Source organism: Penicillium waksmanii, assembly GCF_028829765.1.
Source record: "Penicillium waksmanii strain IBT 27052 chromosome Unknown utg000001l:1.0-4852451.0:1.0-4856178.0, whole genome shotgun sequence".
NCBI lineage: Eukaryota > Fungi > Ascomycota > Eurotiomycetes > Eurotiales > Aspergillaceae > Penicillium > Penicillium waksmanii.
The window spans coordinates 3,400,091-3,427,908 of NW_026643248.1; the positions used below are offsets into that span (position 1 = coordinate 3,400,091).

A 27,818-nucleotide genomic window follows, 5' to 3' on the forward strand; every position below is an offset into this window, starting at 1 on the left:
AAGCTGGATATGGATAGTATGTATTGGTTGGGAAATATGGATACAAACGAATCAAGTCGTTGACGATGTACATGAGACGATGTTGGAGGGACCGACTCGGACTATACCATCCACATTCTTCAAGTACTTGGTATATTTCAAATTTGACTTATCCACGGCGAGCGAGACGATTCAGACTGCGTTTCTTGTAAGCACCGCTCTCCTCCAGTGACTGGGAAACCCCAGGGCCGAAATCCGGAGTGCCTCCAAGGGTGCCAAAGATATCACCGATGTAGTTGCTGGGTTTCACGCCGGCGGAAAAGGTCGCATTCCATCCTTCCCGAATACCCTGAACGATTTCAATACCAGCAATATAGAGGTTCTTGAGCGCAGGCTCAAATCCACCCTGGTCTGAGTCAATCAGATTGTAAACGGCCGAAGCTCCGGGGTAAGGTCGATCAAAGTCAGATGCAGTTCGCATGACGATGATACGGGCAAAGTCAGTGAGCTTGTGAGCTGAGGACCGCAAGAGAACCTCAAGGGTAGCGTTATCCTCCTGGGCACTGGAACAGTACTCTCCAGTGCCATTTGTGTACAACTTGGTGGTGTTATCGAATGCGGTCGCCAAAAGGTTACCGCTGTAGTAAACATCCGAGGTTGCGGTATCGCACTCCACGATGCTCGGGGGCAAGGTCGCCGCATTATATAGCCCGCTTGGAGTCTTATAGCGGGCTCGGTAGGCTTTGGCAGTGTCTGAATCTGACAGGTTCGCACGACGAGCGAAGCCAGCAGCAATTTTGCGGAGGTTATCGTTCACTTCAAAGACCTCAGTACCGTAGATAGTACTTGGGTACTGATTGGGGTATCTGGAACCATAGGGAATGTATCCAGTAGAATAGTTGTGGGGCAGCTCCCGAATGTCAATCTCGTACTGAAGAGCAACCTGAACTGCATATCGGGCAAAAGTTGCGGAGCCCGTGGTAACTCGTTTGGGGTTCACACCAGCGATGCCGGCAATCAAAAAGTATGTCTGGGTCAGGTCGAACAGGGAAGAGAAGGCAACCGCGGTGACCGTTGCAGCTGCATTGATCTCTGCCTCACCAGTGATCAACTGGCAGACCTCGTAGTCATCGTTGCAGTGCACATCAGGGTAGATTGACGACAGGCCAGGGACGGTGATGTTATGGGCCAATAGGTTGAATTCGGGGACATTCCACCAAGCTTCAGCTTCGGGCTCAAACTAAGAGAAGAAGTGAGTAAGAGGACCATTTTCATCGTTTGGAAAGGAGGATATGTGTACCATAGAAACGATGAACACCTTGGGCGCAATCTTCTCGGCCTGTGCGCTTGAAGCCGAGGCAGTGGCTGCGAACGCGCTGGCTCCCAGGAGCGACGCGATCAGACTCCAACAGGATAACATGACGATGAAGCGAGCGGTGTTTGCCAGTGACAATGGCAAAAATCCCAATTGAAGTGTTTTGTTCGACGGCAGCCTTTGTCGTTTAAATGCTGTAGGAGGTAACAGCTAAGCTTTGTTTCATTCGCAGATTCTTCGCGGTTTCTCACGATTTTCGCGCGATAGCATCCATTATTTTTCCGACGAAGGTGGATATCAATCCATATCTAGCAGCGATCAGCAACGATGCCGTTGACGAGATTTAGGGCCCGATGGCGCTCCTGGACCTCCGATTGGCGTCGGCCCAGCTCAGTGGACTCGGCCACCCAAAGAAAGCACTTTTCTGATAGGGTTGCGAACCGGATTGGACGAGCACAGTCGCTCACCAGGGGAACAGTTCCAGATGGCCAAATAAGCGTTGCCTATCGCTGCTAAACAGTGGCTTATCGCCCGATAGTTAGCCTCGGTTTTCCACCTTGATGGCAATTGGTGGGATAGTATTAATTAATTGTTATCGCCTTCAGGGGGGTTCCTACCTGTCATGTTTCCTGTTCCTATTCTCCTTCCTCCCCTGAGAAGGAGTTTGGCAGACTCTAATCATTTTAGTAAAATTAGTACTCTGGTCACCTGGCGGTGTTAATCAAGAAGTCCAAAGTGAAGAGTGAAAATCCTGCTGGCGAGTCGGCGATGACCCACAGCCAATCTGCCGGCAATCTGCAACTCGACTGTTTGCCAAAAAGATATTTCGAGATCTGTGATGATCATAATGTTGATACTAGTGACTGTCCAGAAAAATGGTGGAAATAGTTAATATCCTCGGCAGAGACGTACCAGTAGTACTCACTAGTAGTAACTATGGTTTATGGCTTCAAGTTCCAGACCGTAGAAACCCCCGTTGAACTTGAAACGACTACTAGTAGTAGAAGACTTTTATTTATCCGCGTTCGCATTCCCATTCTCTCGTTGATAGTACCCACGCCCGACCCAGCATCCACTCTAACGGTGAAATCTGGTCATTCAAGTTGGTGCCGCAACAGTAGCACATCCGATGACGCGCGGGCTCAAGCCACCGTGGCACATGAGGGATTGGCGTGGGGCATGACGCATGTCAAGCCTTTCTCTGGCAGTCCAACAGTCGCACACCCCAGACTCCATTAATAAATCCTACCAACTTTGACAGGAGGCCATGTGCTGATCAGCGGATTCGCCCCAACGTCATTTCCTGACGTCATTTTAATCTATCTCGACGCCGTGGCAGGCCAACCCTGGGAAACTTGCTTAGTATTCATTAAAATCATCGTCCGACCCATCTCGCAGAGGGGGAGAATTAGAAGAAACCAACTGCACTCACGGTGGCATCTCGACTGTTTCAAACGGTGAGTTTTCTTGCTCGCAAGGCTAGTATTTTGTACTAGTATACTATCGCTACATCCACTAACGGCCAAAGATTCCCCGGTTATTTATAGTATAGAGCACGCACACACGCACACACGCACACACACCCTCTCTCTCCTACTACCCCTCATCTCCCTATCGTCAAAATGCCAGGGATCCACGACCGAATCCGCGAGGAGCTTTACAACAAGGAGCGTGCGCTCTGGACGGCGCTTACCTCAGCCGACCCTGCCCCGGCCGTTCGAAAGCTATGCAATGAAGATGCCAACTTGATGTTCCCCAAGATGGGAATCATTACACTTGAGGATGATGAACAGTTCAAAGATGCTTTGAAACCACCTTTTCACCGGTTCGACGGATACCAACTGGATGAAGTGCGAACCATCGTCATTGATCTCATGGCCGGTGTTGTGACCTGTAAGATTCACGCGGTTAGAGGGAACAAGCAATATAAAGCCACATCATCGACAACTTGGAGTCAAGCATCAGACGGGGAGTGGCGCGTTTCATGCCACCAAGAGACCTTGGCATAATGGAGAGTACATTGGAGAGACAGTTCTTCTTCAGTCCTGTATGAATCTTAATTATTGAGCGTGATGATATTTGTGAAGATAACATGAGGTTATACGTCCCAAATTGACGCAATTCAACCTATAATCTATCTTATCTACTTTCTCTTTCACAGGACAAAGTTTTTCCCGGATCGCAATACAGACAGTACAATTTACCCCAACCGGTGATGCTCTGCTTGCAGAGCCAAGACCGAAGCGGGCTAATCCACGAAAATTTCACGATATTATGTCGAATAGATCGGCTTGTAGGTCTCAATAAATGCCCCCATTGGACGAAAGGGATACGTCAATTGGCTTTTTATTCAATAGGGGATTCGCGGGGGCTACGAATGGAGACCGTCTAGACTTTATGTCATAGCAGCAACTAGTACTGGTACATTCTCCTTGCCGCTAGGTATAAGAATCTCGGGATTTTCTGCGATACCCAGGTGGTGGATGCAAGAGCACCTGGGCAGCTCTAAGAGGTAAATATACTAGTATCCACGGATGGTTCCCCATGAGCTCATTCTTTCTCCCCCCCCCCCCCCCACACTCGAGAATTGTCTGTCTAAAATGTTCATCTCTCAAAGAATCAGCCTAGCTCTAATGGTAGAGTGCCTTGTTTTCCTTCATACTTACCAATGGTTATTGATTGCATCGCCCCTGGATTGAACCCTTATAAAGGGTACTCTTATCTTTTGCCTAATGATCGGATCGCCGCAATGTGTTGAAGAGAGTACCGAAGAGGACTCGGAGGCAACGCTTCTATTTTACGGAGAAAAGGACCGTTTAAGAGAAAGATATGTGACAAGAATCCAGAAATATTGGCTTCCCTTGGCCAGTAGTCGTTCAATAGGCGGAATCGGCAGTGAATTTTAGTATTCAATCATGTCGGTGAGCTTTGAAGCGACCCTTTTATTGGGGTCGCCTTTCAAGGTTCCACTCGAATTCTTGTTGCCGCCGTCCAAGGTCCCAGTATGGCTCTTAGTGCACCTGTCCATTGGATGAGAAATTGTGTAGGGACTACGTCGGCGTTATTGCAGTCGCAACTCTGTTGTGGTCCATGGGAGTTATAATTGACAAAGAATTACCCTGGTAAATAAATAAAAAAATCTTTGTTATCTATGAAGCCGCAATTGCTGGCATCAATATTTTGAGCCCCTTTTCAGATGGGGCTGGGATGAGGAGGCGGCACGTATGCAAAGGGGTCGACTCCCTGAATGCTTTGACAAGCATCGCTGGCTGGTTCAACTGATTGATACTGCTCATGCAGGTAAACGGGAACATTTTCGTGTCCGCGAAGGCAACGGAGCATATGTGAGCTTTCGGGCTAAGTCGGTCTGAGTAGGACACTGGGCCGGTTTCGCGGTAAATGGCAGCGGGCTTTCTCACCGGGGGGAGTTGAATATTATGAGATGAGCTGCACAGTAGGTCTGCTGCGAGTCTCTGCTTACATTTGACAAGGGGCCTGGTAGCGCTAGTGGTCAATATCTGGGATTTATGCTGTTTGCACTCTTGCAAAGTTGCACTTTTTTTGAGCTTGGGATCGTCTGTGCCCCAACGGTCTGCAAACCCTTCGCCTAGTAGAACGTGCGGGGCTGAAGAGTGCAGGTGAGCATGTCGCACGGCAGGCTGCATTTTATATTAAACGTCCGATGCTAGTACTGTCCGGTAGTATCGGGCTAGACATCATAAGGACCTAAAGAGCCGGGTGCATGCATCTGCTTAGTAGTTAGTTAGTTACTTGTAGTATAGTTACTAATCAGATCCACTCGGTTAAGTCACCAGGCCAATAGAAGGGGACACATCTTTTTCTTCCTTGATTCGAGCTGCACGAACCCGAAATTGGCGTACTAGTAATACTCAAGCTTGTACGGAATGTAAATGAAAGGATATGAACTCCATAGTTCTTTTTTCTGTTCTTGTTTTCTCTCATTCTTCCTCTGCTAACTCCTGGCGCGTTTTGTATTTTCAGCGAGCGTCCGGAGATTCTCGGCAAGCCAAAAAAGAGAGAAAAATAAATCCTCACTCGATTTCGTGCTCTGTTAATTGACATTCGTTTCATGGAAAGGGGAGTCTGGTGTGAGATGAACAACTGATACATCTGTACACTCGTACTGCCCAATAACCTTGGAAATTAATTCACATCGCGGGAGTTGCTCCCTTTGTTGGAGCAAATAAGTGGAACTAGTGGAACGGGGAACAGGGGGAATATCCACGCAGCGGCAGGTTACGGACCGAGAGTGTTAATTAAATCAGTCATTAGTACTGGCAAGCCTCGGAACTGCTATCCATGCATTAGTGCAACCTAATACTAGTAATGATCGAGAAACTTCGGCAGCTCGGAAGTCTTCCTTCCAGTCCTTTTGCTTCTTCCTTCTTTTTCGAGACTCCCGCTTCTGTCAAGAGCGTCGCCACCACAAGTCAACCCAGTACCATCTACGGAGTACGCCCTCATCCATGAAAAGCCAAGGGTCTGGACGAGGCGAATTGGCGGTCTGATGGCAAAGATTTGTGATTCATCACTTTTTTTGCTTATTTATTTCTGACTGTCATTATTATCTGCGGAGAATCGTGAGAACCCGCGCCCTAGATTCATCCATTCAGAGAGCTCCACAACGGTTCCATGGCTACGTACCCTTTTTATCTGGGAAAATGCCGAAGGATCGCCTTACCCGGCCGAGGGAACCTAGAATCCTTCCTGGCGTGATGGTTCATTTATTTACTAGTAGTTTTACGGGGCGTTGATTATTGGTCGCGGAAGTCTTCGACTTTTCCCTGCAGAAGAAATTTCATCAAGGGCGCTAAATCCCCTGCAAAGCCCGTGTCAGCCGAGCAATCAAAGTGGATCGTGATTTCAAGCTGACATTTCCCAATTAGCCCAGATTATCTTGTGTTCTCAAGAGAGTGGCCCAGGAATCTGAGGAATCTACGGCTTGTTGCAATTTTCGCTTTTACTTCGCGATGGATGCCATTCATCTGCCCCGGGATATAATCATAGTCGGTGCCGGCATTGCAGGAATCGCCTGTGCTCTCGCTCTATCCCACGAAGTTTCTCCTTATGTGCCCGACCTCAAAATAAGAATTTACGAGCGACATGATATCTTATCTACATCCGGGGGGGCGATCAATCTCACACCCGTCGCGCAACGTCACCTTGCTCAGCTCGGGGTCCTAGAGGAGCTGGACCGCATGGGCTCCGAAGGGGGAGCAGACGTTGATGCCATCTCACTTTACTCTATACGATCTGGTCGCTCAATTGGCTCAATTGGCTTTGTTGACCATCATGGAAATGGTTATGGAGGATTCAAAGGTCGTCGGGTGATGCGCATTGTGCTCTCCATGGCGATGCTGACACTGGCGGAACGAACCCCGAACATTGAATTGATCTTTGGGAAAAAGGTTGTCGGGGGCGAAGAAACCGAGAGCAACGCTGTTGTTCACTTCAAAGATGGTACTCAGGCTGTCGGTGACTTGGTGATCGGCTGCGATGGAGTTCATTCTACGGTTCGCACATCCTGGGTCGACCCAGATAGTCCATCCGAATATACTGGTATATCGTTTTTACAGGCTACCGTGCCAACAGAAAGCATTTCTTCGCGAATTCATTTCCACTCATCGGCCCTCAATATATCGCGACATGGCTCAATGCTAACCAGCTATTGCGATCGTGATCGCGAGCAAATCTTCGCCGCTGCGACTGTGCAATTTAGCCAAGATGACTTGAGTTACTATCGGATGGAACCCGGGCAAGACTGGGCAACACAACATAGAATCAAGTGTGCACTTCGTCGCGAGATTCAAGATCGTTTTTCCAAGACCGCGATACCTTGCATTCGGGAGATAGTCAACAGTGAAGCAGACTGGATGCTTTACCCTGTTCATCAAGTACCACCAGGTGGGAGATGGTCCACAAATCGTGTGATTTTGCTGGGCGATGCAGCACATGCGGTATGGCTCATTCCAGTACTCTACTTTGTTCATGTATTAATCTATTCTCTCCAGATGCCCCCAAAGGACGAATCCGCCGCATACGCACTGGACGATGCAATTCTTTTTGCTCGTATCCTAGTCCGCTACCGGTCGGAACCACTGTCCGAAGTGTTTGATGCGTATGAGAGTATGCGCCGCGATACTATCGAAAATGCCTTCAAGGAATCTCACCGTATGTGGGATCGCAATCGTGATATGGGTATGCTAGAAGGTCGCCTTAAGGAGTGGTTGATGCCGTTCTATTTACGCAGTAACCGTGACAAGCGCGAAGCTGCGTGGGAGTTTGACGCAGCAAAGATTACAATTCCTACACCCGCCCCCAGTGAGGATTTAGTATCTTTAAATTCATTTCTAAAAGAGCATACGGCATGAAACAAAAAAAAGGAGCATTGCATCTAATTGATCGCTTACGGTGTTGGGACTGATGGCGTGATGAGTGATTTTTCGGTCTGGTATCCTGCAATGACTTTCTCTTGTTACTAGTCATGTATGATATGACATGATACCTTAATACTAAAATCGGGTACAAAATTCTCGATTGTATGGTATGTTAGGATAGCACTTCTTTCTGGAGACATGAGAATGCGTTTTATTTCCCCTAGCTACAACCTATTCCAAAAGTCGACCCGAGTGAAATGATCAGCCAAGCCTCATAACCCCCAATTAAAAGGACAAAGTCTGTCCAGCAGTTCCAACAACTGCGCTCTTGACCTTGCTTGACCCAAGGAGACTGTAGCTGTATGGCACGGATTTGAGTGTTCCCGCCGTCGCAGTGTTCGCGCCAGTACCAAAGTCATTATCATTTGCCACCGCGTAACCACCATCAGTCGAATACAAGGGCTTCTTGCTTCCCGAGAAGGCGTTTGACTCGACAAGCAGCTGGGCACCCTGACGAGTGTTTATTCCGTCACTCACATCCAGGAAGTAACTGTTATAGATATGGCCGGTACCAAAGCGGAAAGAAGGCGCGCGGGAGTTGATGTTGTACCAGTAGTTGTTGTTCTGGGTGACACGTAGATGCCCGGTATCCTCATCGCCATTGCTGTCGGAGTGGCCGATCAACGATGCCTTGTAGTGGTCATGGATGAATGTGTTGGAAACGGTGACATAGTCCGCTGCGTGGGTAAGCTGGATAGAGTGAGTATTTCGCTTATGAATCATGGTCACTAATCGAAGCTCTTACATCAATCAGACCATCATAATAGTCTTTGTCGTGGTCCATGTCGGATGAGACATCGCAATGGTCAACCCAAACATTGTTCGAGTACTCTAAACAAGGTCAGAAGGGGCAAGGCGAGTTGGTTACAGTAATGAATGCAAGTACTCACGGACGCCAATAGCATCCCCATTGTCGGCAAGGACCTTCTGGACTCCCAGATTACGAATAATCACGTTGGAAGCTTCCTTGACCAGCCTGAAATTTATAAGTTTATATCACCCTTTGCAATGCTAGCAGCCTCAAACTTACACTCCGAACCCGGACAAGATGGCATTCGAGTCCTTGCCGATAATGCTAGTGTTGCTGCCTACACGAGCCTGATCCGCGGCCTTGGTAATCTTCCCACTGACAACGACAACCTTTTTGGCGTCCCCAGATACGGCTTGAGTGAAAGCAGCGTAGGAAGAAACAGTGGTGGTGGTACCGCCAGCGCCGCCAGTGGTGCCTCCATTCTGGCTAGCATAGCCAGTAGCGGCCTAAAAGTTGTATTAATGAGGGTAGTTTTGAAGATAAGAGGAGCTATAGAGCAATTGGAATAGAAACGCACATCGTTAACGCTCGCCCGCTTTTCAAGGTTGTTGCTTGATGTCGGTACACCAAGCGCGAGTCCGGACAGACAAAGCACAGCAGCGATCAGCTTGGAGGGAGCCATTTTTGAGAAGGTGCCGACTCAGTTGATGATAATATATATTGTTGCAGAATGTTGAGATATAGAACGATGTATGGAAATATCTGGGACTTTATAGACTTCGCAAATAGCCCTGTGGGCTCTCCGCCAAGACAGCTCTCCATTGGCTCGGGCGGACATTTCATAGAGGGAACGGGCAATCTTGGCGAGTCGAATATATTGTGTAAATGAATTAATGCACTAGTCTAATGGTTTGGTTCTCTGACGAATTTTGTGTCATGTTGTCCCTGTGGAGGCCGCGTCTACCCTACAGGGATGCTAATGTATTTAGTCCCGCTGGGCGCCACAGCTTGGCATGAACATCTCTCCCGCTTCCGCCACGGAGAGACGCAGCCTTCATGGATATAAAATTGTAGTTGGTGGATTTGCCTGAGCTGTTTCTTCAGTGGCTATGATGCGACTTTTGCTGATCTTTTTCGCTAAAGTACTTCCACGGATTAACTTGACAGGGCATGAGGACCAGTTTGTTTAAAGAACGCCAAGGACATAAAGGTTTCACCTTCTCACATACTACTTGGCAGGGTCATATGAAGGAGAAAGGGGCTGTGCTCTGCTGAAACTATTTCCATCAATCCAGAGACCATTCTTCAGCGGTAATTGCACGGGTGTCTTGCCTAGCTGTTCCACCAGCTCCGGCACCGTCAATAGTGGAGCTATGCTCTGAGCCTTGGCAATGCATTTAAGACATATTTTATGTTTTTTCCATGAAAATTTATATTAATGGAAATAGTATGGCATGGTAGTATGGATATCACGGACTCGGAACGGGCTTGGTTAGGACCAGATCGGCGTGGCTAGAACGCTAGCAGCCTTCAGGAGGAGCGTGAATTACCAAGATCAAGTGAGTAATAAACCAGCTAGTACTGCATTTGATACTGGGTCTAATAACGATTAGATAGGTGTCTCAGTTGTGAAGAAACGCCTGTGTGGGCTACTGTCGAGCTGTCCTCCACGGACCACATGCCCGGTTTCATTTCGCTAGTTTCGGCAGATTTGACAAATCTAACCCCCTATGATGCTAGAATGAAGGCAGTTGCTGTAATGATTCTGAGGAACTCCTTGAGAGGTTTATGTGATCCTATAGCAGAAGGTATACCAAGATACCTTCGACAGGGATTAGTTAAAGTTGATTGTAGAATCATTTAAAATGGGTTCATGTTCTGGTAAGTTCTGAGTAGGTCAAAATAAAATGTCTATGAATTTTGGAAGACTCAAAGTAGCCGTTTGAAACAGTAAGAATATTGATGGGAATGGCGACATTTCTCATTGGGCTGAGTAATATTGTGTCCTCCTTCCCGCGCCTCGGGAACAAACCTCGGCCCCGCAAAAGCATTCCCCTTGACACAACTGAAACTTGAACCATTCGCGGAATGTGCGCTGGTTTTGAATGAGCTTAAGTTATATCAATTTGAGCTTGAAAATATGGCCGAAACTTTCTCTTCCGTGCCCAAGGTTGATTATGCTCGGCTACAAGACAAGGCCACCCGACAAGAAGAACTGGATAAACTTCAAAATGCGATATTTGTTGTGGGGTTTTTGTACTTAACCAATACAGGACTGGAGGTATGATGAAGAGAAAATATAGACAATCTCTGAGACTGACAGTGAAATAGGGGTTGATCCGCCACACCCATGACCAACTGCCACAGCTATTCAACCTCGCAGCAGAGGTCAAGGAGGATTGTAACATGATTCATTCCGCCTCATTCCTTGGATACACCCGTCTTGGCGCGGAAACGACGGCATTGCAGACGGATCTTCGCGAGGTAAGTGGTGTATTTTATTTGACCGGCGGATTTATCCTTCCTCGCTGACCGAGCACCTGAAGCAATTCGACTTTGGTACTCCGGGTATGCCAACGTGGACGGAGCAACACCCGTTCTGGCAGAGGCTAGAGGGGTCCAACCAGGTATGTACCTCCAGAGCTCTCTTACGTCTGCACATCAGTCAGTTCTCACGAATGCATGGTATAGTATCCAAAGAGCCCGGGAGCTCAGAATTTAGTGGAGGAATATATCTCCCAGATCGACAGACTAGCCCAGGACTTTGTGCATCTGGTGGCAGAATGTCTCTCCCTTCCTATGGATACATTTGATAACTTCAAAGGCAAAATGAGTCGATTGAAGTTTGTCAAATATCCTCCATCGGCGCCGGACTCCCAGGGAGTCGGCCCCCACAAAGATTCCGCCGGACTATTCACTTTCCTGTCGCAGGACAATACGGGTGGGCTTCAGGTCTTGAATAAAAACGGGGAATGGATCGACGTGCCGCCAATCGAAGGAAGTCTGGTAGTGAACATTCAGCAGGGATTTGAAGCCATCACTGGAGGTGTTTGCGCAGCCACCACCCATCGAGTTATTGTAAGATCACAGGGGCAGCCCAATTTTCCTTCGTTGACCAAGGCTCACGATTATACAGGCACCGACCTCGCAAACTCGATACAGTATTCCCTTCTTCCTAGGTGTTCGGCTGGATCTGACACTATCCCAGCTGGAGGAGTCGGCAGCGCATATTGTCCAGCGCATCCCAGCATCTGACGATCGGAAAAAGCGAGCTATTGATGTACCGAGCGAGTTTCTTTCGCCTCTTTATTCGTGTGTAAGTTTTCAAAAGCTTTTGGACGAGAGAGATATTGTCTGACCGTTTCTAGTTTGGCGAAGCACATCTGCGGAATCGTATCTTGAGCCATCCGGACGTTGGGCGTCGTTGGTACCCCAAGCTATTCGAACGATATTCGAAACAGACTTTGAGATAATCTTATTAAATGATTCTGTCGCGAACTGGAATCGTGACCTGGTATGCGGCCGCCCTGTCAATAGTAGTATATCATCTGCTGAAAACAACATACCAAAACAACTCTCTACATATCACAGAGGGCTTTAGGTTTAGCTTAAGCGCCGTCATTTTGTGTTTTTTTTATGCAAGGGGGCGCGTTACATTGTATAGTTTACGGCAATCCTCTCTTTACACCAGTGATTAATGGAATAATTTCCAGTGGAATACCATCATATTCTGCGCCCCCCACCCAGTCCTAGTACCTAGTTAGGACTGGTAGCCTAGGAGGGATGAGGTAGTTGTGATTTTGGAAGAACACTAGTTGAAGCGTTGGCGTTTAGCATTATGGCATTACTAACAATACATGGCAGACCACGGGAGCCGCTATCATTCCTTTCTGCATAAAGAATCGTTCAAGTTCGTAGAGAAAAGCCTTATGATTTCCATCTGGACCATCAGATTCTCTGCCAAGCAATGATAGTTCAATTCCATAGGACTTATCTGTGGAAAAACTAATAAGCAAGCTAACTCTGTTCTCGTTTTTGAATTTTCTCAAGGGAGGACTCGGCCATGTTGAACTTGTGTCGCCAACGGAAGATATTTCCTGTTGGTCAGTGGTCACACCAGAGGGGACAATTGTGCCCGCTAAAATCCCCCTGTTCCTCGATTTTCCAACTGGGTCGTGATTATCCTTGTCTTCCGTTGCCTCATAAGCGAAGTTCTTTTGTAGGATGTTCAGTCTCACAGCCCGTCTTGGCCGTCGAGGTCACCATAACGTCTCAATGCGGACTCCCCTGTCTTCATATTGCTCAAATCTCACATCAGCTCGTATTATATCCTCTCCCTGGAAGAGATAATTACTAGCATCTCCTCTTGTTCATCTGGAGAATTGTGTGGCACTCACAACTGGTCTTCGTAATAGCATATCGGAACGTTCCGTGATCTGCGATCGCCAAAGACCTCGATCCATGGATGTGTAAGGGGTTCACCGACAAACACACCCGGACCCTGAGCTCCATTAAATTTCAAAATTATTTTGAGGTTAGCCGAAGTACCTTGATATAGTTGACTATCAGGTAGGTATACATTGAATGGATGAGCACGCGAGATTATGCGGTGTTTATGTACGGGACTCGGTTAAAGAGATTGGCACTGCTACTAAGTAATTCCTAGTTACTATTAAAGGAAAGGCCCATTTTTGAGAGGCCGATGCAAAATACGGTATTAGTAGTATACTATGTTGAGACGGGAATGTCTGCAGTACTCAAAGCCGCGCTTCCTCCTAGAGATCCTAGTTACTAACACACATGCACCACCTTTCATTGTTCCGAGCTTGCGTCAAAGTACAGTCCACGTTGCCTTGTTTACTTTCAACTCTTGACTTCTTCACCCGGAACTCGAAAGTGGAGGTTGCCTTACCCCGCCTAAAGGGCGCATCCGAAGCCCTGAATACCCCACACTTCAACACTTCACACTTCAAACATCATCCTTCACCCTTCACTCTTCCACCCCTTGCATACTGCATAGAATCACAATGACGACTATTAGTGCCTCTTCCATCGATACTCTTCGTACTCGCTTGACCACAGCGACCGTTTTTGTGCCTGGAACGGATGGGTATGAGGAGAGTCTGGTCCGGTGGTCGGACACGGGGATGAAACGTGCTGTAAGCAATAGCAATCATCGCGGAATGCATGGAAGGAAAGCGTTGATTGACTGACTACTATATTCTTCACTGTCAAAGGGGATTGTGGTTCAACCAATTGATCCGACAGACATTCAAGCTGCTCTCCTCTGGGCACGGGAAGAAGACATCGATATCGCTGTCAAGGGCGGCGGTCACTCAACAGCCGGCACAAGCTCAAGTGACGGCGGTCTGGTGATTGACCTATCGCGCATGAATAAGGTGACAGTAGATCGCATGAGCAAGACCATTACGGCGCAGGGTGGTGCGACATGGAAGGAAGTTGACGACGGGGGCGCTATTCACGGCCTAGTAGCTGTGGGAGGAACCGTCAATCATACCGGCGTCGGTGGGCTCACCTTGGGTGCTGGATATGGCTGGTTATCGGGTCAGTTTGGCCTGACGATCGACAATCTTTTATCTGTGACGGTTGTGCTTGCAGATGGAAGTCTCGTCAAGGCTTCTGCGACCGAACACCCAGAGTTGTTTTGGGGTCTGCGAGGCGCGGGTTATAACTTTGGCGTGGCCGTGGAATTCACTTACCAAGCTTATGAAAGGACCAATCCTGTCTATTCTGGACTCATGGCATTTCCTCCTCATCAGCTGGAGGAAGTGGTCCAACTATTGAATGCCCTCCTAGCAGAGCCAGACTCCCGCGCCGGCGCCATGTGTATCTTTGCCCAGGGACCCGATGGCTCTGGACCGATGATCATTGTCATTTGCTTTTACGATGGTACGAAGGAGGAAGGTGAAGCGCAATTTGCCGGATTTCTCGCTCTGAAACCGGTTCTCAATACTGTGGATATGATTCCATACTCAGCAGTCAACACCTTGCAAAACCCCCAGGCCACATATGGGGACCGTAAAGCGTTCAAGGGAATTTTTTACGAGCCACCACTAGCGCCAAAGTTTGTTCGGTCTGTTTTTGAAGATTTCATGGCCAAGTTACAGAGCGAACCCGATCTGATGGCTTCTGCAATTATCCTCGAGTTCATTGACATGCGCAAGATTTGCGAAGTTCCTTTGTCTGCCACTGCCTTTGCCAGTCGAAACTCAACCCAGAATGGCATCGTTTATCTTAGGTGGACGGATGCGAGCAAAGATCTGGAGCATAGGTCGTGGGCGCGCGAGGTCCAGGCTAAGTGGACGGCTGAACTGGATGCTCGAGCCAAGGGACGCGAGATCGGGGACTATGTGCCTCAATACATCAACTACGCTGAACGTAAGTTACACCTGGGACTTCCAACGTTATTTCCAAACTCTGCGCTTTATTTTATTAACAATACCTCGTCAGCGGGTGACTCTGTGGTGCCGAATATCTATGGTGAGAATCTCGCACGTCTACAGAGGGTCAAAGCCCAGTATGATCCAACAAATATTTTCAACAAGATGCATCCCATCTCGCTAGCTACTTCTAAGTAGATGAAATACTAGTACTAGTTAGTACTAGCTAGTACATTTCGAGCATAAGTAGTACGCATGTGACAAATCTTACTTGAAGTTACCAACCAATAGCATGACGGATGATACCGCCAAGTTCAACTCACTAGTATCAAAAGCAACTTGAACCTTTGAACGGTGAATATTTTCCGGATTTACAACCTGGAAATAGAACTAGTAGTTGAAGCTCGCGATGGTTTATGGTACTAGCAATACTTAGGCAGTATCCACGTAGAAGCGAGGTATTGGAGAATGCCAAAATCTATATTTACTACAAGTAGAAGGAATCCCATGATTTACAGCCGGGGTAAAATATGATACTTGACAGCTTTGACGGTGGTCCACCCCTCCAGAGCTTCTTCGCCCATGTCTCTTCCGAAACCACTTTCTTTGACTCCACCAAAGGGGACATTCGGGCTGAGCATCGCCCACGCATTGACAGTCACTTGGCCAGATTCGAGGGATTTGGTGACTCGGTGAGCTCTGCTGATGTCGTTGGTAAAGACGGCGGCACTCAGGCCATGGAGGGAGTCATTGGCTTTGGCGATGACATCTTCCTCGGTGGAGAACTTAGCAATGCTCTGTTCCCAAATATTGGGTTAGCTGGTCAGGTCAGTCTGCATGGGGAACGGGACGTGCACTCACCGCGACGGGGCCAAAAATCTCCTCGCGCATGATTGTAGCATCGTCAGGTACATCGGCAAAGGCGGTATTTTGAACGAAATATCCCTTGCTTCCAATTTGTTCACCTCCGAACAGAAGTCTTGCTCCGGACTGCTTTCCCTGTCGAATATAATCCAGGACTTTCTGGTGCTGGGCGCAGCTGACCACAGGACCTTTTGTTGTTGACGTCTCGAGTGGGTTACCGGCCACCGTCGGCGCGTTTGCCGCGGCTTGCTTGTACGCCTCGATGAAGCGATCGTAAATTCCATCCTGGACATAGATGCGGGACCCAGCCGCACAGATCTGGCCGTTATTTGCGGTGATACCGATTCGTGTCCAAAATAAGGCATTCTCGAAGTCACAATCGTCGAAGACAATCGACGGCCCTTTGCCCCCAAGTTCCAAACTCACCTTTTTCAAATTGGTCCGCGAGGCGGCTTGCATGATCTTCCGACCGGCGACTGAGCTACCCGTGAAAGCCAGTTTTCGAACCTCCATATGTTCAGACAGGGACTGGCCTGCGGAAGCTCCTTCGCCAGTGACGATGTTGACGACACCGGCCGGGATCCCAGCTTGCTTGACCAGTTCCGCTAGCCTTTGGGCATATAGAGGAGACAGTTCCGAGGACTTGATGATCAAAGCGTTCCCGGCGGCCAAGGCTGGAGCCAACTTCCAGATGGTAATCATGCTAGTCGAAAAAGATCAGCATTATGCTTGAGAACAGGAGATAGACGGCAGAAGGGGTTGCTTACAGAGGGGCATTCCAGGGAACGATGGCAGCACACACCCCGATGGGTTCGCGGTGGGTGTATGCAATGCCACCATCCATCTCGAGGGATTTCCCATCCATCTTGTCAGCCCAGCCGGCATAATATCGCAGACAGCCCACGGCCTGGGGAATATTGAGACCGATGGAGTCAGTGTAGAGAGTGCCGGCGTCGACAGCCTCCAGAGAGGCTAGAGTTTGAGCATCTTGCTCGATGAGGTCCGCCAGTTTGAGTAAAAAACGGGCTTTTGCGGGACCTGAAACCGACTTCCAGGTGTCGAAACCGGATTTGGAAGACTGAACGGCGCGGTTGATATCGTCGGGGCCGGCGGCCGAGATGGTTCCCAGGGATTCACCGGTGGTGGGGTTTTCTACGGGCAGGGTTTGCCCGGTGGTAGAGGGGACGAATTCATTGTGAATGAAGAGACCGGTCGGAACTATACATATGGTAGAGTTATGGATTAGCAATCGGGGTTCACTGGTGGATGGGTGGGCAGGTCCTAGGGTACCGGTAATTTGGCGCCCCTGCACCCCAATCACGTTCAGCGAAGTAGACATGGCGATTGAATTCGACTGGATTCAATTTGAGCGGAGTACCTAGGTAGATGCGAACGGAGTAGATCAAATCAGACCAGACCAGAACAGGTACTATCTCAACCTCAAGTCCCCGACCCCCGACGAGAGCGCGAGCTGCCGGCGCTTTTCAATTCAGATGCGGAGGGCGCAATGCTGCGGGGAAGGCGCACGGATTCCGCGCAAGGATTCCGCATTCATTCCGAGGGAACGCGGGCATGGTGAACTGGGGTGGTGAAGAGAAGAGGGGTGAGGTGAGAGAAAGGAACTTGAAGAAACTTTTGATAAGAAGAAGATGGCTCTAAACCTTGGAAGGACTCGGGGGTGAGGAGATCATGTGATGGTGGTGAAGCGGGCAGGTACGATGGAGTGCGTGCCTGCCGTGCCTGGTGAACTACACACGCTGACAATATATACAACGTAGTATATAGTTAGTATAGTTAGTATAGTAATACATAGTATACTACTAGTACATACCTAGGTAGTAATAACTCGAATATATTATCCATAGATATCATGATATTATGAAGTATCATATAGTATATAGTTTATGGTATACTTATACTTAGACTAGTAGTATCTACTCTAGCCTCCCGTCGCAACTTGAACTTGAGGCTGCCCGCGGCAGGTGACTGCCAAGACCCAATCTGCTCCCGTCAACTTCCTCTCCTCCTCCCAAGTTCCTCTCTTCTCTCTTCTCCCCTTTTATTTCACCACCACCACCACCCATCTTATACCGTCGTCCAAAACCCCCAAACCCCTGCGAGAACCAGTTTAATCCCCGCCGACAGCCACAGCACCGGCCCGATCTGCTGCGTCGCCTTGGTAATCCATCCACCAATAATTGCCCCCACCAGTGTGAGCACGAAAGCAATCACCCGTCGATCGCGCTTTTCGTTCCGCAACAGGAATAACTTGGGATCCGACATGAGATCACACAAAAGGCTCGTGATCACCACTGTCGGGATCTCGTTGAACCCCAACGTGCGACTCGCCACGATCTGTCCCGCCGACTGCAGACTCAGCAAAACAATCGGAACCTCTTCATTCCACAGAGGCGTAGTATCCTCCACATCATTTCCGCCCCCCGCAAGGACGCTGGAAACTACTTGGCCTTGCACCAGTCCGGCCGTCAGAATAATCAGTCCCGCTTGAATCGCAAACGACAGCATCAAACTGCCTCGTCGCCGCGCCCCCAAGATGCGATGCAGTCGTGCAAACAGAAAACTCCCCACCACAAAACATCCAATCGCCGTGAGGGACCCTACCCATCCATACGCCCGTGCCTCCTGCCCAGAGGCCCCTAACCCGACAAAAATGGTGTTCCCTGGTTCATAACATCTTCGTATCAGCCGAGTCTGCCCTATGGGATAAGGTTGAGGGTGAGTTGAACATACCCGTCTGCATCGACACGAAGGTCCTGTACGCTGTTCCGGATCAGCAGGGTTGAATGCGAGAACTTTCGGTGACTTGAACCACACCATTATACGTGGTGCTGTCGACCAGTCCGGACGATAGACAACATCCAAACAATATCATCTCTCCATGACGAGGGTCGATCTCAGCATTGAAAAAGGCGGCTACTCGTCGCGGTGCTCCTTTCCCACCTTCCATACCAGATGTGGGTATCGACATCATGACACGAGTACCTCTGAAGAGAACGATTCTGGAGAGTCGGCAAGAAGAACAGCAGAGATATGAAACGAGCGGCAGAAGACGAAGAAGTAAAAAAACCTGATCTCTGAGGGAGACAAGAGATATCTTCAAAGCTGGCCAAGGACTGGGCTTTTCTTCTTCCCCTCTTTTCTGATTGTTGCCTTGAAAATACACGTTCCATCGTCCTTGGGTGGGACTTATAGCCCCCCCCCCTCCGAAGGGTGGAGGGTGGAGATAGGAGAACTTGGATTTCTGCACGCCGTGGAATCCAACTGCATAAGCGGCGGAGGGGCCGCTGCAATCACGTCTTGCACGCTTCTTGAACCTTCACGGAGCCTTTAGCCTTCATGCATTCGGACCGCCGGAAATGCCAATCCCCCCCCCCCCCCCCTTGATGTGCCAAGGCTCGGGGGGGAATTGGTCGCAATGCCGAGCAACTTGGCGCCGCTCCTCTCTGTTCCCGAGATCGACTCGGTCGACCGCGTGTGCGACAACCCGGACTATGTCCACGAGGGGCTGGTGTGACAACCTGTCCATATTGTCTCCCCACTCGCTTCTCTTCCTGCATTCTGCTCGGGGTAAGTTTGTCAGATTCCCCATTCCCACCTCATCAATCGTAGTCATCGTTTTGATGTCTTTTGTTTTCGGCCAAATGGCGACGCGGGCTGCGCGCCTATACCGGCCTTCTTTCTGCCTGCTGATCTCTCAACGCTGGATTAATGATCTCCCAACACTAACCAATCTAGCGCAAGACGGAATAAAATCGGCGAACCAGGGGCAATTCTTCATTCTTGTGGCTTTTCCCTTCAGCTTTGCGGGGCCAACACTCGAGTCTTGACGGCCCACATTTTGTCTCATGTTCTATCATATCATTTGTCTCCTGCTCTACTCTTGGTCTCCTATTGCACCTATGCACTAGTCCTTGTTTTCTTCATACATGCGTGCAAGGACAATTCTCCGCATGATCGGCGCAGTGCATCCGTCATCCCGTTTGGGTATCTGATTATCTCCAGGGCACAGATAGCGGTACAGCGATGAGTGTCGTTGTTTCAACAACCCTGTCTTCGCGCGGTTCGCGCCACAGCACTGACTAGGTGTTATCTTGCATTTTCGCATGCTTTAGTCACTGCAGAAAGAGGGATTGGGGCGGCGGCGCCAATGTCCGTGGTTATCTCTGGGCGGGGAGTCATCTGGGCCTGGTCGTTCAGTCGGTCCGTCCTCGCCCGGAAGCTACAAAGTACCAGATGCCCAGACTCAAGGAGGGCTGCAGATACGCGTCATTGGGACAATTCGTAGCTGGTGGTGGCCAGTATCTAGACCACATTACCCTCCGCCCGGTCTAATAGAGAAGTTCATTCGTAATTAATACACCGGAGCAATTCGATCCTATACTCCATGGGATTGGCGGGATTTAGGCGATTCGGGTACTCCGAACGGGCATTTCAGAATGCAGACTTGGACAGCTCTACTTAAGCCCCAGTAATTCAAATCCGAATCAAGGTTATTTAGTTCCAGGCAATTCAAATCAAAGCAATTAGACTTGAAATAATCTACATTTAATTGTCCTTTGCTCAAGTCCACGCAATTCAAACCCGTGGACTAAAGGGATTCATCTAGCCATTCCATCAGCCAAGCTATCTTATATTGCCAGAACTCTAATTTCACCGGGAGATCGACATTTCCAATATCCCTCGCCAAAGAAAGTCCCATTTTCGGCTAAATACAATATCGACAACAACTTTTTTTTCCCTAAAGGAAGCCTAGTACAGCCTTGGAAGGGCTCAAACATGCAGACCCGGACTCGCCTATGCCACCACCTGAGGTATTTCTACTATCGTTTCCAAGGTTTCTGCCGGCATAAAGCCTCCCGAAATTAATCTCACCCGATGATACATGTCGCCTGCTGTAAGCTGTCTTGGCGCATGGCGATATGTTGCATCTGGAGGATGCCAAGCCCGTCCGTGTTGGGTCATCTTTGTGTGATCATGCATGATCACCAACTGTAACCACGCAGTATCTTTAATCGTACCAAGTGGAAAGCCCCGGTATTGGTTTGGTTTGTCCTCATGCTCGCAAGCTCTGAATCCCTGGAGGTCCTCGTCGAAAAATATAAATAGCCAATGTCGAACCTGTAGATTCAACCTTGTACAACACAACAATTCTACCCTTACAAAGTCCTTGTTTCACACTGCCACCTGCCTTCTCGCATCACAATGACTATCACTATCACCGTTGAGAAGGATGGATACTATGAGGTTAATGGTAATCGGCAGGAGCCCACTGTCAATCTCTATATCATCCCGGCCGCATCCAAGTTGCACCGGATGCTCAAGGACACTAAGGATTTGATTGTTTGCCCGGGTGTTTACGATGGTCTCTCTGCTAGAATTGCAATGGATCTCGGCTTCAAGGGCCTCTACATGGTACGTGTCCCTCCAAAAGCCTTTCGGTGAGAACCGCAAAGACTGACCTCTGGAATAGACCGGCGCTGGAACCACTGCGTCACGTCTTGGAATGGCCGATCTCGGTTTGGCTCAGCTTCATGATATGAAGACCAACGCCGAAATGATTGCAAACCTGGACCCATTTGGGCCCCCATTGATTGCCGATATGGACACTGGCTATGGAGGTATGTAGAGATATATTTCCAACTTCGAAAACCTTTGAATTAGTTCGAAAGCTCATAACTCTCTAGGCCCCCTTGTGGTTTCGAAGTCAGTCCAGGAGTATATACAGGCTGGCGTGGCTGGGTTCCATATCGAGGATCAAATTCAGAATAAGCGCTGTGGACATCTTGCAGGCAAGAAGGTCGTCAGTCTGGATGAATACATCACGCGTATCCGTGCTGCGAAGATGACAAAGGACCGGCTGCATTCGGACATTGTCCTCATTGCACGCACTGATGCTCTTCAACAACATGGTTATGAGGAGTGTATTCGTCGATTGAAAGCGGCCAGAGATATTGGTGCCGATGTTGGCCTTCTCGAAGGGTTCACCTCGAAGGAACAGGCTCGTCAGGCAGTTCAAGACCTGGCTCCTTGGCCCCTGCTTCTCAACATGGTGGAACACGGCGCCACCCCTCTGATCACCACCAAGGAGGCCGAGGAGATGGGTTTCAGAATAATGATCTTCTCTTTCGCTTCCATCACCCCTGCCTATATTGGCATTCGATCCGCTCTGACGCGCCTGATGACAGAAGGAGTTGTAGGGATCCCAGAAGGACTAGGACCTCGGAAAATATTCGAGGTTTGTGGCCTTATGGACGCAATGAAGATTGATACGGAGGCTGGAGGTGATGGCTTCGCCGATGGGGTCTGATTTGTTCGTCGGAAGCATGTAGTCTCCTCTAAGGAGGTTTATTTTTGAGAGCCAATGCACTTTCTAAGCTACCAAGATACATAGAATTGATGTTATGCGTATCGTCGAACTAGTACCGTATAACATCTCTTAGCTATTAGTATGATGTCCCTTCGCCGTCGAGTATCATGAAGTGGCTGGTTTTTTGGACTGGAAGGGCTTTGGACTCTCGATTCCCTTGGATGAGCCCTGGCTCGCAAGCACTATTTCCTTCGCCAGGATGACCCATTCATCCGGAAGCTCTCTGTAGAACATCGGCCATAAGGTTCGTCTAACTGTCTTGTTGGCTGCATACTGCCCCGTGACACTCACCATGCGCTCCTCACACAAGGCCGCTCCTGGTAGACTCCACCAAAAATAAAAAAGGTTGCCCTGACATTCCAGTCTTTTCTTAAAATCCAAACAGTTCCGGACAATTTGCCTCAACTCCTTCCGTCTTTCTTTTGAGTCGGTTGTAGAAACATGTCCAAGCTTTGATTCGGTGCGCTGCATGATCTCGTCACAGGTCTTCTCTAGGCCTTCCTTTTCGTGGGACGATATAGCATTGCTCAAGATGGACCGCCAGTGTTGCCAAATCTGAACCGGGTCTTATTTACCAAATTTAGTGGTGGGTCTTAGTTTGAGATATATTTTTAGATCAGATCAGTGGCTTACACAGCTTTCGTACTTCTTTATCAATGAGTTGCAGATGGTGATCCAACGCAACGTTACCCGTCCCCACTATAAAAGGAGCCAGGATGGAAGTGAAGAGGCGCTCGAAGACTTCTCCATGAATGATGTGGAGTGTAGTATCTGGACGATATCTGTAAGTATCTGGAAGGGAATTTGCGCGATCGTCACTTGATTGTGTATCGCCGGCGTCCCTTGAGTATATAAAGCGAGTGAAGTGTCGTTCAATCCAACTCTTCAAATCTTGGTAGATGAGTTGAAAAGTATGAGTAGCTTCACTGTCATCCAATATATCCGAAAAATTCTCGGGCGGGGCCACCTTTGTCACAGAGTCTCTGTTTCGCGACAATGTCATTCGAGCCGATTTTGTATCATCCTCGAGCAACCTTTGGGGTTGTCGCTGTTCTTGGTCCGAAATTGGAACGTGCATCGACCTTTTAACATCTTTATCAAGCGATTTTCGAATACCTTCTAAAATTACGCAAACTTCCTCGAGAGTTTGTAGTACCTCTTCGACCAGGTCACTTTCCATGTCCATGTTCATATCCGTCAAAAGCTCGGCCTGCTTCTTAAAAGCACCTGGCATCTCACCGCACATATCCAGTTCTCCGTAGGTGTCAGTCTTCAGTGTATACGATACTGCTACTCCAAGATGGTCCAATACACTCGCAGAATCCCGGCCAATTTGACTTGAGCTGCAGGAGAATATTTTATGACTGAAATGTCGCATGTTCATCTTGATTAGGTAACACCGATGACAATAACATGACCCCTATACTTGATACGGATCCCTTACTACACCCCCAACACCTTTTTACGGAATATAGTTTCCATCAATGACGGAATGCCGCCATTGGCTCTGTTTTAGAACGCCCATATGTCTATATAACCAGAACCCGAACAAGCTATCGGATCGTGAGCACAGGTTAACACCAGTAAGCTCAGGAAATTTAGCTAACTAATTAGTCCGGGAACAATAACCGGAGTCAAAAAATCATTGTTCGATAGTTAGTATTTCTGGATCCTTATTATGCCAAAATAATATTATACGGCCCGCTGGACATAATTCGCTTATAATCCTTAGTAGTAGTAGTAGTAGTAGTAGTAGTAGTAGTAGTAGTAGTAGCATTTTCATTTTAATCTGCTTAAAATAGCTGTTGCTGCCTAGTATATCCAAATCATCCTCTATTTTGCAGTCACAATTTGACCCTATTTACACAGAGATTCAACTCAAAGAAGCCTCGCTTGCACTGGCACCTCTTTCATTCAAAATTAGGCCTATCAATGCAGCGTCAGCTTGCTCAGACCGTCTCCACGGACAATTTCCAGAGGAGCAACAAAAGCCATTTGACTCCAAGAGAAAACCTGATTCTTTCCGCCATAGACGAACACCTCAAAGCGACCCGCAAAGGCACCATTCACCCAGACCCTACTGCCTGCTAGCTCACTCGTAGTGATCGTTATTTTAGCTCTTTGGGGGGAGTTTCACGATGTCGTGGCTGGAGCTCGTTGCATTGGCCCAGATACGACCCGGCTGGGAAATGTCGAATCCATCTTCCTGAGCGACCGACCGAAGGGGGTATGGCCATCCATCCGAAGTAAAGGTCAACTGACCATCTTCGGACATAGCGAGAACGTCATCGGCGCTCTCGAGGGAGAATGGCCCAGTCACTGCAAGATCCAGAGTATAATTCATTCCTTTGCTACCGTGACCAAGTTCGTATACTCCAAGAGGGTGCTTCTTCTGCGGTCGGCTCCAGGTTAGGTTGGGCCTAGAAACACTGGAAGTTTCCCGGTGCAATCTTCGATCCAAATTCTGACCGACAGCTTTGCTTGTCAATATCTCCAATGAATTGTCCAGGGTTCGTTCATCAAGCCGCAAGCCCCGGCTTCCTGTCCATGCTCGAGAGGCAACAACTGGGATCCCATTGCGAATGGCGTAATAACTCTCCAACTGCGTTGTCGCATCTGGACCATTATCGCTCCATGCAGCAAGAATTGCGCCTCGGACAGCTTTTTGATCTGGTTGTTCCGTCAGATTCACCGGGTTGAATAGCTGCGGGGTCCATTGCCAGCCCTCCTTATCCGCGAAGTTTAAGACACGACTGTTGTTGAAAATTTGAGGATAAGGCGCGGGGCTAATAGGAACATGGTCATTTTTCAACGACATGTAAGCCCACCAGTCTTCCGAGTTGATGATATAATAGCCGTCTGCTGCAAGTTGCACAGGATCAGATTGACCATACTGCCAGTGCTGAATTGTGATGTTTTTATTAATTGATTGCGCCTCAGAGGGCTCGTAGGTGCCCCAGATCCGAATTCCCTTGCCGGAATCCCGAGAAATAAACTCGGACATTTCGTTGACAAATCTGATATAGTCGTTGGCAAGAGTCGAATCATACTCATCTGCGCCAATATGGACCTCCTTGGTGTGAAACCAGGGAAGAAATTCCGACCATATAGACTTCACCAATGGGATGGTATCGGGGTGTGAGAGATTGAGGAGGTCCCGTTGATCCAAGGCCAACTCAGGTCGCCATTTCGTCACAGATAAACAGTGACCGGGGCTTTCAATCTCTGGCATCACGGTAATTCCACGCTGCGCACAGTGGGTTTGGAATTCATCGAAATCGGCTCTGGATAAAGTTTCATTGATTCGCTGCACTAACGGTAAGAGCTCTGGGTTTTCTGGTCGCAAGGCAAACTGCGAGTAGACTTCGTTCCATGAGACGTTGGGCCCTCGACTCAAGGGATAGTTGTCAGTCGCATGGTAATGAAATTCGGATATTTTGAAGTAAGACGCGTAAGTGCACAGATCCTTCAAGTAAGGCAAGGAGTACCATTTTCGACCCGCATCCAACATGAATCCTCTCGTGGCATATGCAGGCGCATCTTTCACTGCGCCGACGGGGATTGAAAAAGTTGAACTGAGAGCAAGCTTTTGGAGCAAAGTTCGAGTCCCCCACCACATTCCTCGAGCACCAGAGCCTTCAATCAAAATTTGGTCCTTCTCGATCCGCATTTCATAGCCTTCCTCGGTCGTAGTACCATCTTCGTAAACAAATTCGGCCTGGGACTTCTTGGAGCGACCGAGAAAAACCCCAGATCTCGACTTCGAAAACTGCCGGACGGTTCGAATGTCCCACGAAGAATTGGTGAGCTCCTGCAGATCATCACGGAATGTTCGCGCAAACTCCAAAGCCGAAGGGGGAATCAGGGTTAATCCATTCTGATCAGTCCATGATGCAAACTCCTCCTCGATATAAATGACTTTGTTTGTTGTCGCGAGTGAAAACCTCTCGTCCGTGGGGGTCTCAAGCGCATCGAAATGGGCCGGAGGGAGTGTTTGCAGGGCCGACGCGGCCGACGCGGCTACTGCAGTAAGAATTATGGGCAACCTCATCTTCTCGCACGATTACTGAATTCAAAAAATTCGCGATGTGTGGTTCTTATGTTTTTCTTGCTGGTGGCTCCGCAATGGCAGCGTTACATTCCTACCGATCGGCAGTTGATATGTGGAGACGTGGGATGCCACGCAGAGGCGGGGATTACCGAATATCTTAACTATCTTGGGCGACGCCAACGGTATTAAGATAGAGAAAAGGAAAGAAGAGTATGATTTGACTTATTAAATGATACGAGGTTGCAGCGCCAAGCCATATCGAGCTCACAGCCTAGCCCACTTGCCAATCCTACCACGATACCCCAGTATCATCACCATTTCCATGTCTCCATTCTTTGCTAGAGCTGTGCCAGGGGGCGTGGCTTGCGTGCCGGTATGTGAAACCACGATTGCTCGAACCCTACATGTCGAGGCCATCTCGCAGTCACTCGTTGGATTTCATGCGACATGAGCCGAGGATATTCATACTTGGCGCATATCATCTCGGCTTCATGATCAGCAGTATTCTGGTTAAATTCCTCGCTGGAGTCGATAACTAAATACTGTAAGTTTTAATGTTATAGAAATACTTATATGCGGGAATGACAAAAGAATATGCACATACCCATGTGGGCGATGGTCAAAAGCTCACGCGCTGATCTTATCGCAAGCCTTGTATCTTGGGAGAACGACTTGATGTCTTCGGCAGCTGTGGCGATTGCCCGAATGAATTTCACAAGATGTCCGTCATCGCTGTATTCGCAAGCTCGATGAAAGACTCCTGGCCATCCAGAAGGTATCTTTGGGCGATATAAGCTTAATTCCTCCGGATGGAGTTGTGGAGCCCCAGACTGGCAGTAGAGCATTAAGTCAGATCGACCTTTCCATTCCAACAACCTGCATTTGTTGGCTGGCGAAATCCAGGATGCACTGTTTATAGCTGGCCATAGAGATCCGGCGGTGATAGAATGCATCAAAAAGAAGTCGAATCTGATTTGCTTATCCGGTCGCTGAGCTAAGGCTGTCCAGTAAACTACACATGAGTACACGTTAGCCCGATCCAGGTATTGGGGATGGTCTTCGGCTGTACTTGTGGAATTCAGCAGCTCTGCAGTCTTCTCTTTCAAATTATGAGAATTTACTTTCCAGTGGCCGATTATACGTAAGAAATCGTCCTTGGCATTAACCAGCAAATTGTCTCTGATTTGAAAGACACCATGGTCGTAATCCATCGTATTTCGAATGTTTGAGTTGGCATATATCCCTTGTTGCAGCTCCACCATCCCCTTTGAATCGGAGGACTCATTTGACGCATGTTCCACCATAGCGAGAACCTCGCCAAACCCCGAGTCGTGGACTGCGGTCAAAGCCAATGCCTCTGCTGCGACAAGCGGCTGGCAAAATTCGATAGCGTATCCCAGATGGATTGGTGAGTGCAAGAAGCCTAGGTAGTGAGCAATCCAATATTCTTAGATATGCCGAGATATTTCACTACTGTTTTACATGAACACTAACCGCTAAAAAACCTGCGCATCATATCTTCGGCTCTGTCATCTCCTCTGAAAAGGTATTCGTTGACGGTGGCGTGCAAGCCCTTGGCAGAAATTTCCTTCTGAAAGAAAGCAAAGAAAT

The 27,818-nt window shown here is 48.6% G+C and overlaps 11 protein-coding genes across 11 annotated transcripts; 5 read left to right on the top strand and 6 right to left on the bottom strand.

Moving 5' to 3' along the window:
* Positions 1–148: 148 nt before the first annotated feature.
* Positions 149–1,399, bottom strand: N7481_001246 (purine-nucleoside phosphorylase; the record flags this gene model as incomplete). Its single annotated transcript, XM_057260465.1, has 2 exons — positions 149–1,219; positions 1,280–1,399. The coding sequence occupies 2 exons, from the start codon at positions 1,397–1,399 to the stop codon at positions 149–151; spliced, it is 1,191 nt and encodes a 396-aa protein (XP_057128297.1).
* Positions 1,400–2,916: 1,517 nt separating this feature from the next.
* On the top strand, positions 2,917–3,303 carry N7481_001247 (nuclear transport factor 2 family protein; the record flags this gene model as incomplete). The annotated part of the gene is made up of 1 exon (XM_057260466.1): positions 2,917–3,303. The coding sequence occupies one exon, from the start codon at positions 2,917–2,919 to the stop codon at positions 3,301–3,303; it is 387 nt and encodes a 128-aa protein (XP_057128298.1).
* Positions 3,304–6,285: 2,982 nt separating this feature from the next.
* N7481_001248 (FAD-dependent oxidoreductase) lies at positions 6,286–7,686 on the top strand (the record flags this gene model as incomplete). Its single annotated transcript, XM_057260467.1, has 1 exon — positions 6,286–7,686. The coding sequence occupies one exon, from the start codon at positions 6,286–6,288 to the stop codon at positions 7,684–7,686; it is 1,401 nt and encodes a 466-aa protein (XP_057128299.1).
* A 291-nt stretch (positions 7,687–7,977) lies between these two features.
* Positions 7,978–9,185, bottom strand: N7481_001249 (pectate lyase family protein; the record flags this gene model as incomplete). The annotated part of the gene is made up of 5 exons (XM_057260468.1): positions 7,978–8,442; positions 8,498–8,583; positions 8,643–8,728; positions 8,783–9,009; positions 9,081–9,185. 5 exons carry the CDS (start codon positions 9,183–9,185, stop codon positions 7,978–7,980), a joined length of 969 nt encoding a protein of 322 aa, XP_057128300.1.
* Positions 9,186–10,643: 1,458 nt separating this feature from the next.
* N7481_001250 (isopenicillin N synthase family dioxygenase) lies at positions 10,644–11,976 on the top strand (the record flags this gene model as incomplete). Its single annotated transcript, XM_057260469.1, has 6 exons — positions 10,644–10,784; positions 10,835–10,987; positions 11,050–11,130; positions 11,195–11,581; positions 11,640–11,819; positions 11,872–11,976. The coding sequence occupies 6 exons, from the start codon at positions 10,644–10,646 to the stop codon at positions 11,974–11,976; spliced, it is 1,047 nt and encodes a 348-aa protein (XP_057128301.1).
* A 1,554-nt stretch (positions 11,977–13,530) lies between these two features.
* Positions 13,531–15,102, top strand: N7481_001251 (FAD-binding oxidoreductase; the record flags this gene model as incomplete). Its single annotated transcript, XM_057260470.1, has 3 exons — positions 13,531–13,662; positions 13,741–14,902; positions 14,975–15,102. The coding sequence occupies 3 exons, from the start codon at positions 13,531–13,533 to the stop codon at positions 15,100–15,102; spliced, it is 1,422 nt and encodes a 473-aa protein (XP_057128302.1).
* A 314-nt stretch (positions 15,103–15,416) lies between these two features.
* N7481_001252 (putative aldehyde dehydrogenase) lies at positions 15,417–17,107 on the bottom strand (the record flags this gene model as incomplete). The annotated part of the gene is made up of 4 exons (XM_057260471.1): positions 15,417–15,701; positions 15,766–16,471; positions 16,536–16,986; positions 17,059–17,107. 4 exons carry the CDS (start codon positions 17,105–17,107, stop codon positions 15,417–15,419), a joined length of 1,491 nt encoding a protein of 496 aa, XP_057128303.1.
* Positions 17,108–17,853: 746 nt separating this feature from the next.
* N7481_001253 (YoaK family protein) lies at positions 17,854–18,760 on the bottom strand (the record flags this gene model as incomplete). The annotated part of the gene is made up of 3 exons (XM_057260472.1): positions 17,854–18,449; positions 18,520–18,549; positions 18,604–18,760. The coding sequence occupies 3 exons, from the start codon at positions 18,758–18,760 to the stop codon at positions 17,854–17,856; spliced, it is 783 nt and encodes a 260-aa protein (XP_057128304.1).
* Positions 18,761–20,991: 2,231 nt separating this feature from the next.
* Positions 20,992–22,096, top strand: N7481_001254 (isocitrate lyase/PEP mutase family protein; the record flags this gene model as incomplete). The annotated part of the gene is made up of 3 exons (XM_057260473.1): positions 20,992–21,201; positions 21,260–21,407; positions 21,474–22,096. The coding sequence occupies 3 exons, from the start codon at positions 20,992–20,994 to the stop codon at positions 22,094–22,096; spliced, it is 981 nt and encodes a 326-aa protein (XP_057128305.1).
* Positions 22,097–22,261: 165 nt separating this feature from the next.
* Positions 22,262–23,540, bottom strand: N7481_001255 (uncharacterized protein; the record flags this gene model as incomplete). The annotated part of the gene is made up of 2 exons (XM_057260474.1): positions 22,262–22,711; positions 22,803–23,540. 2 exons carry the CDS (start codon positions 23,538–23,540, stop codon positions 22,262–22,264), a joined length of 1,188 nt encoding a protein of 395 aa, XP_057128306.1.
* Positions 23,541–24,269: 729 nt separating this feature from the next.
* Positions 24,270–26,207, bottom strand: N7481_001256 (beta-N-acetylhexosaminidase; the record flags this gene model as incomplete). Its single annotated transcript, XM_057260475.1, has 1 exon — positions 24,270–26,207. One exon carries the CDS (start codon positions 26,205–26,207, stop codon positions 24,270–24,272), a length of 1,938 nt encoding a protein of 645 aa, XP_057128307.1.
* Positions 26,208–27,818: the final 1,611 nt, after the last annotated feature.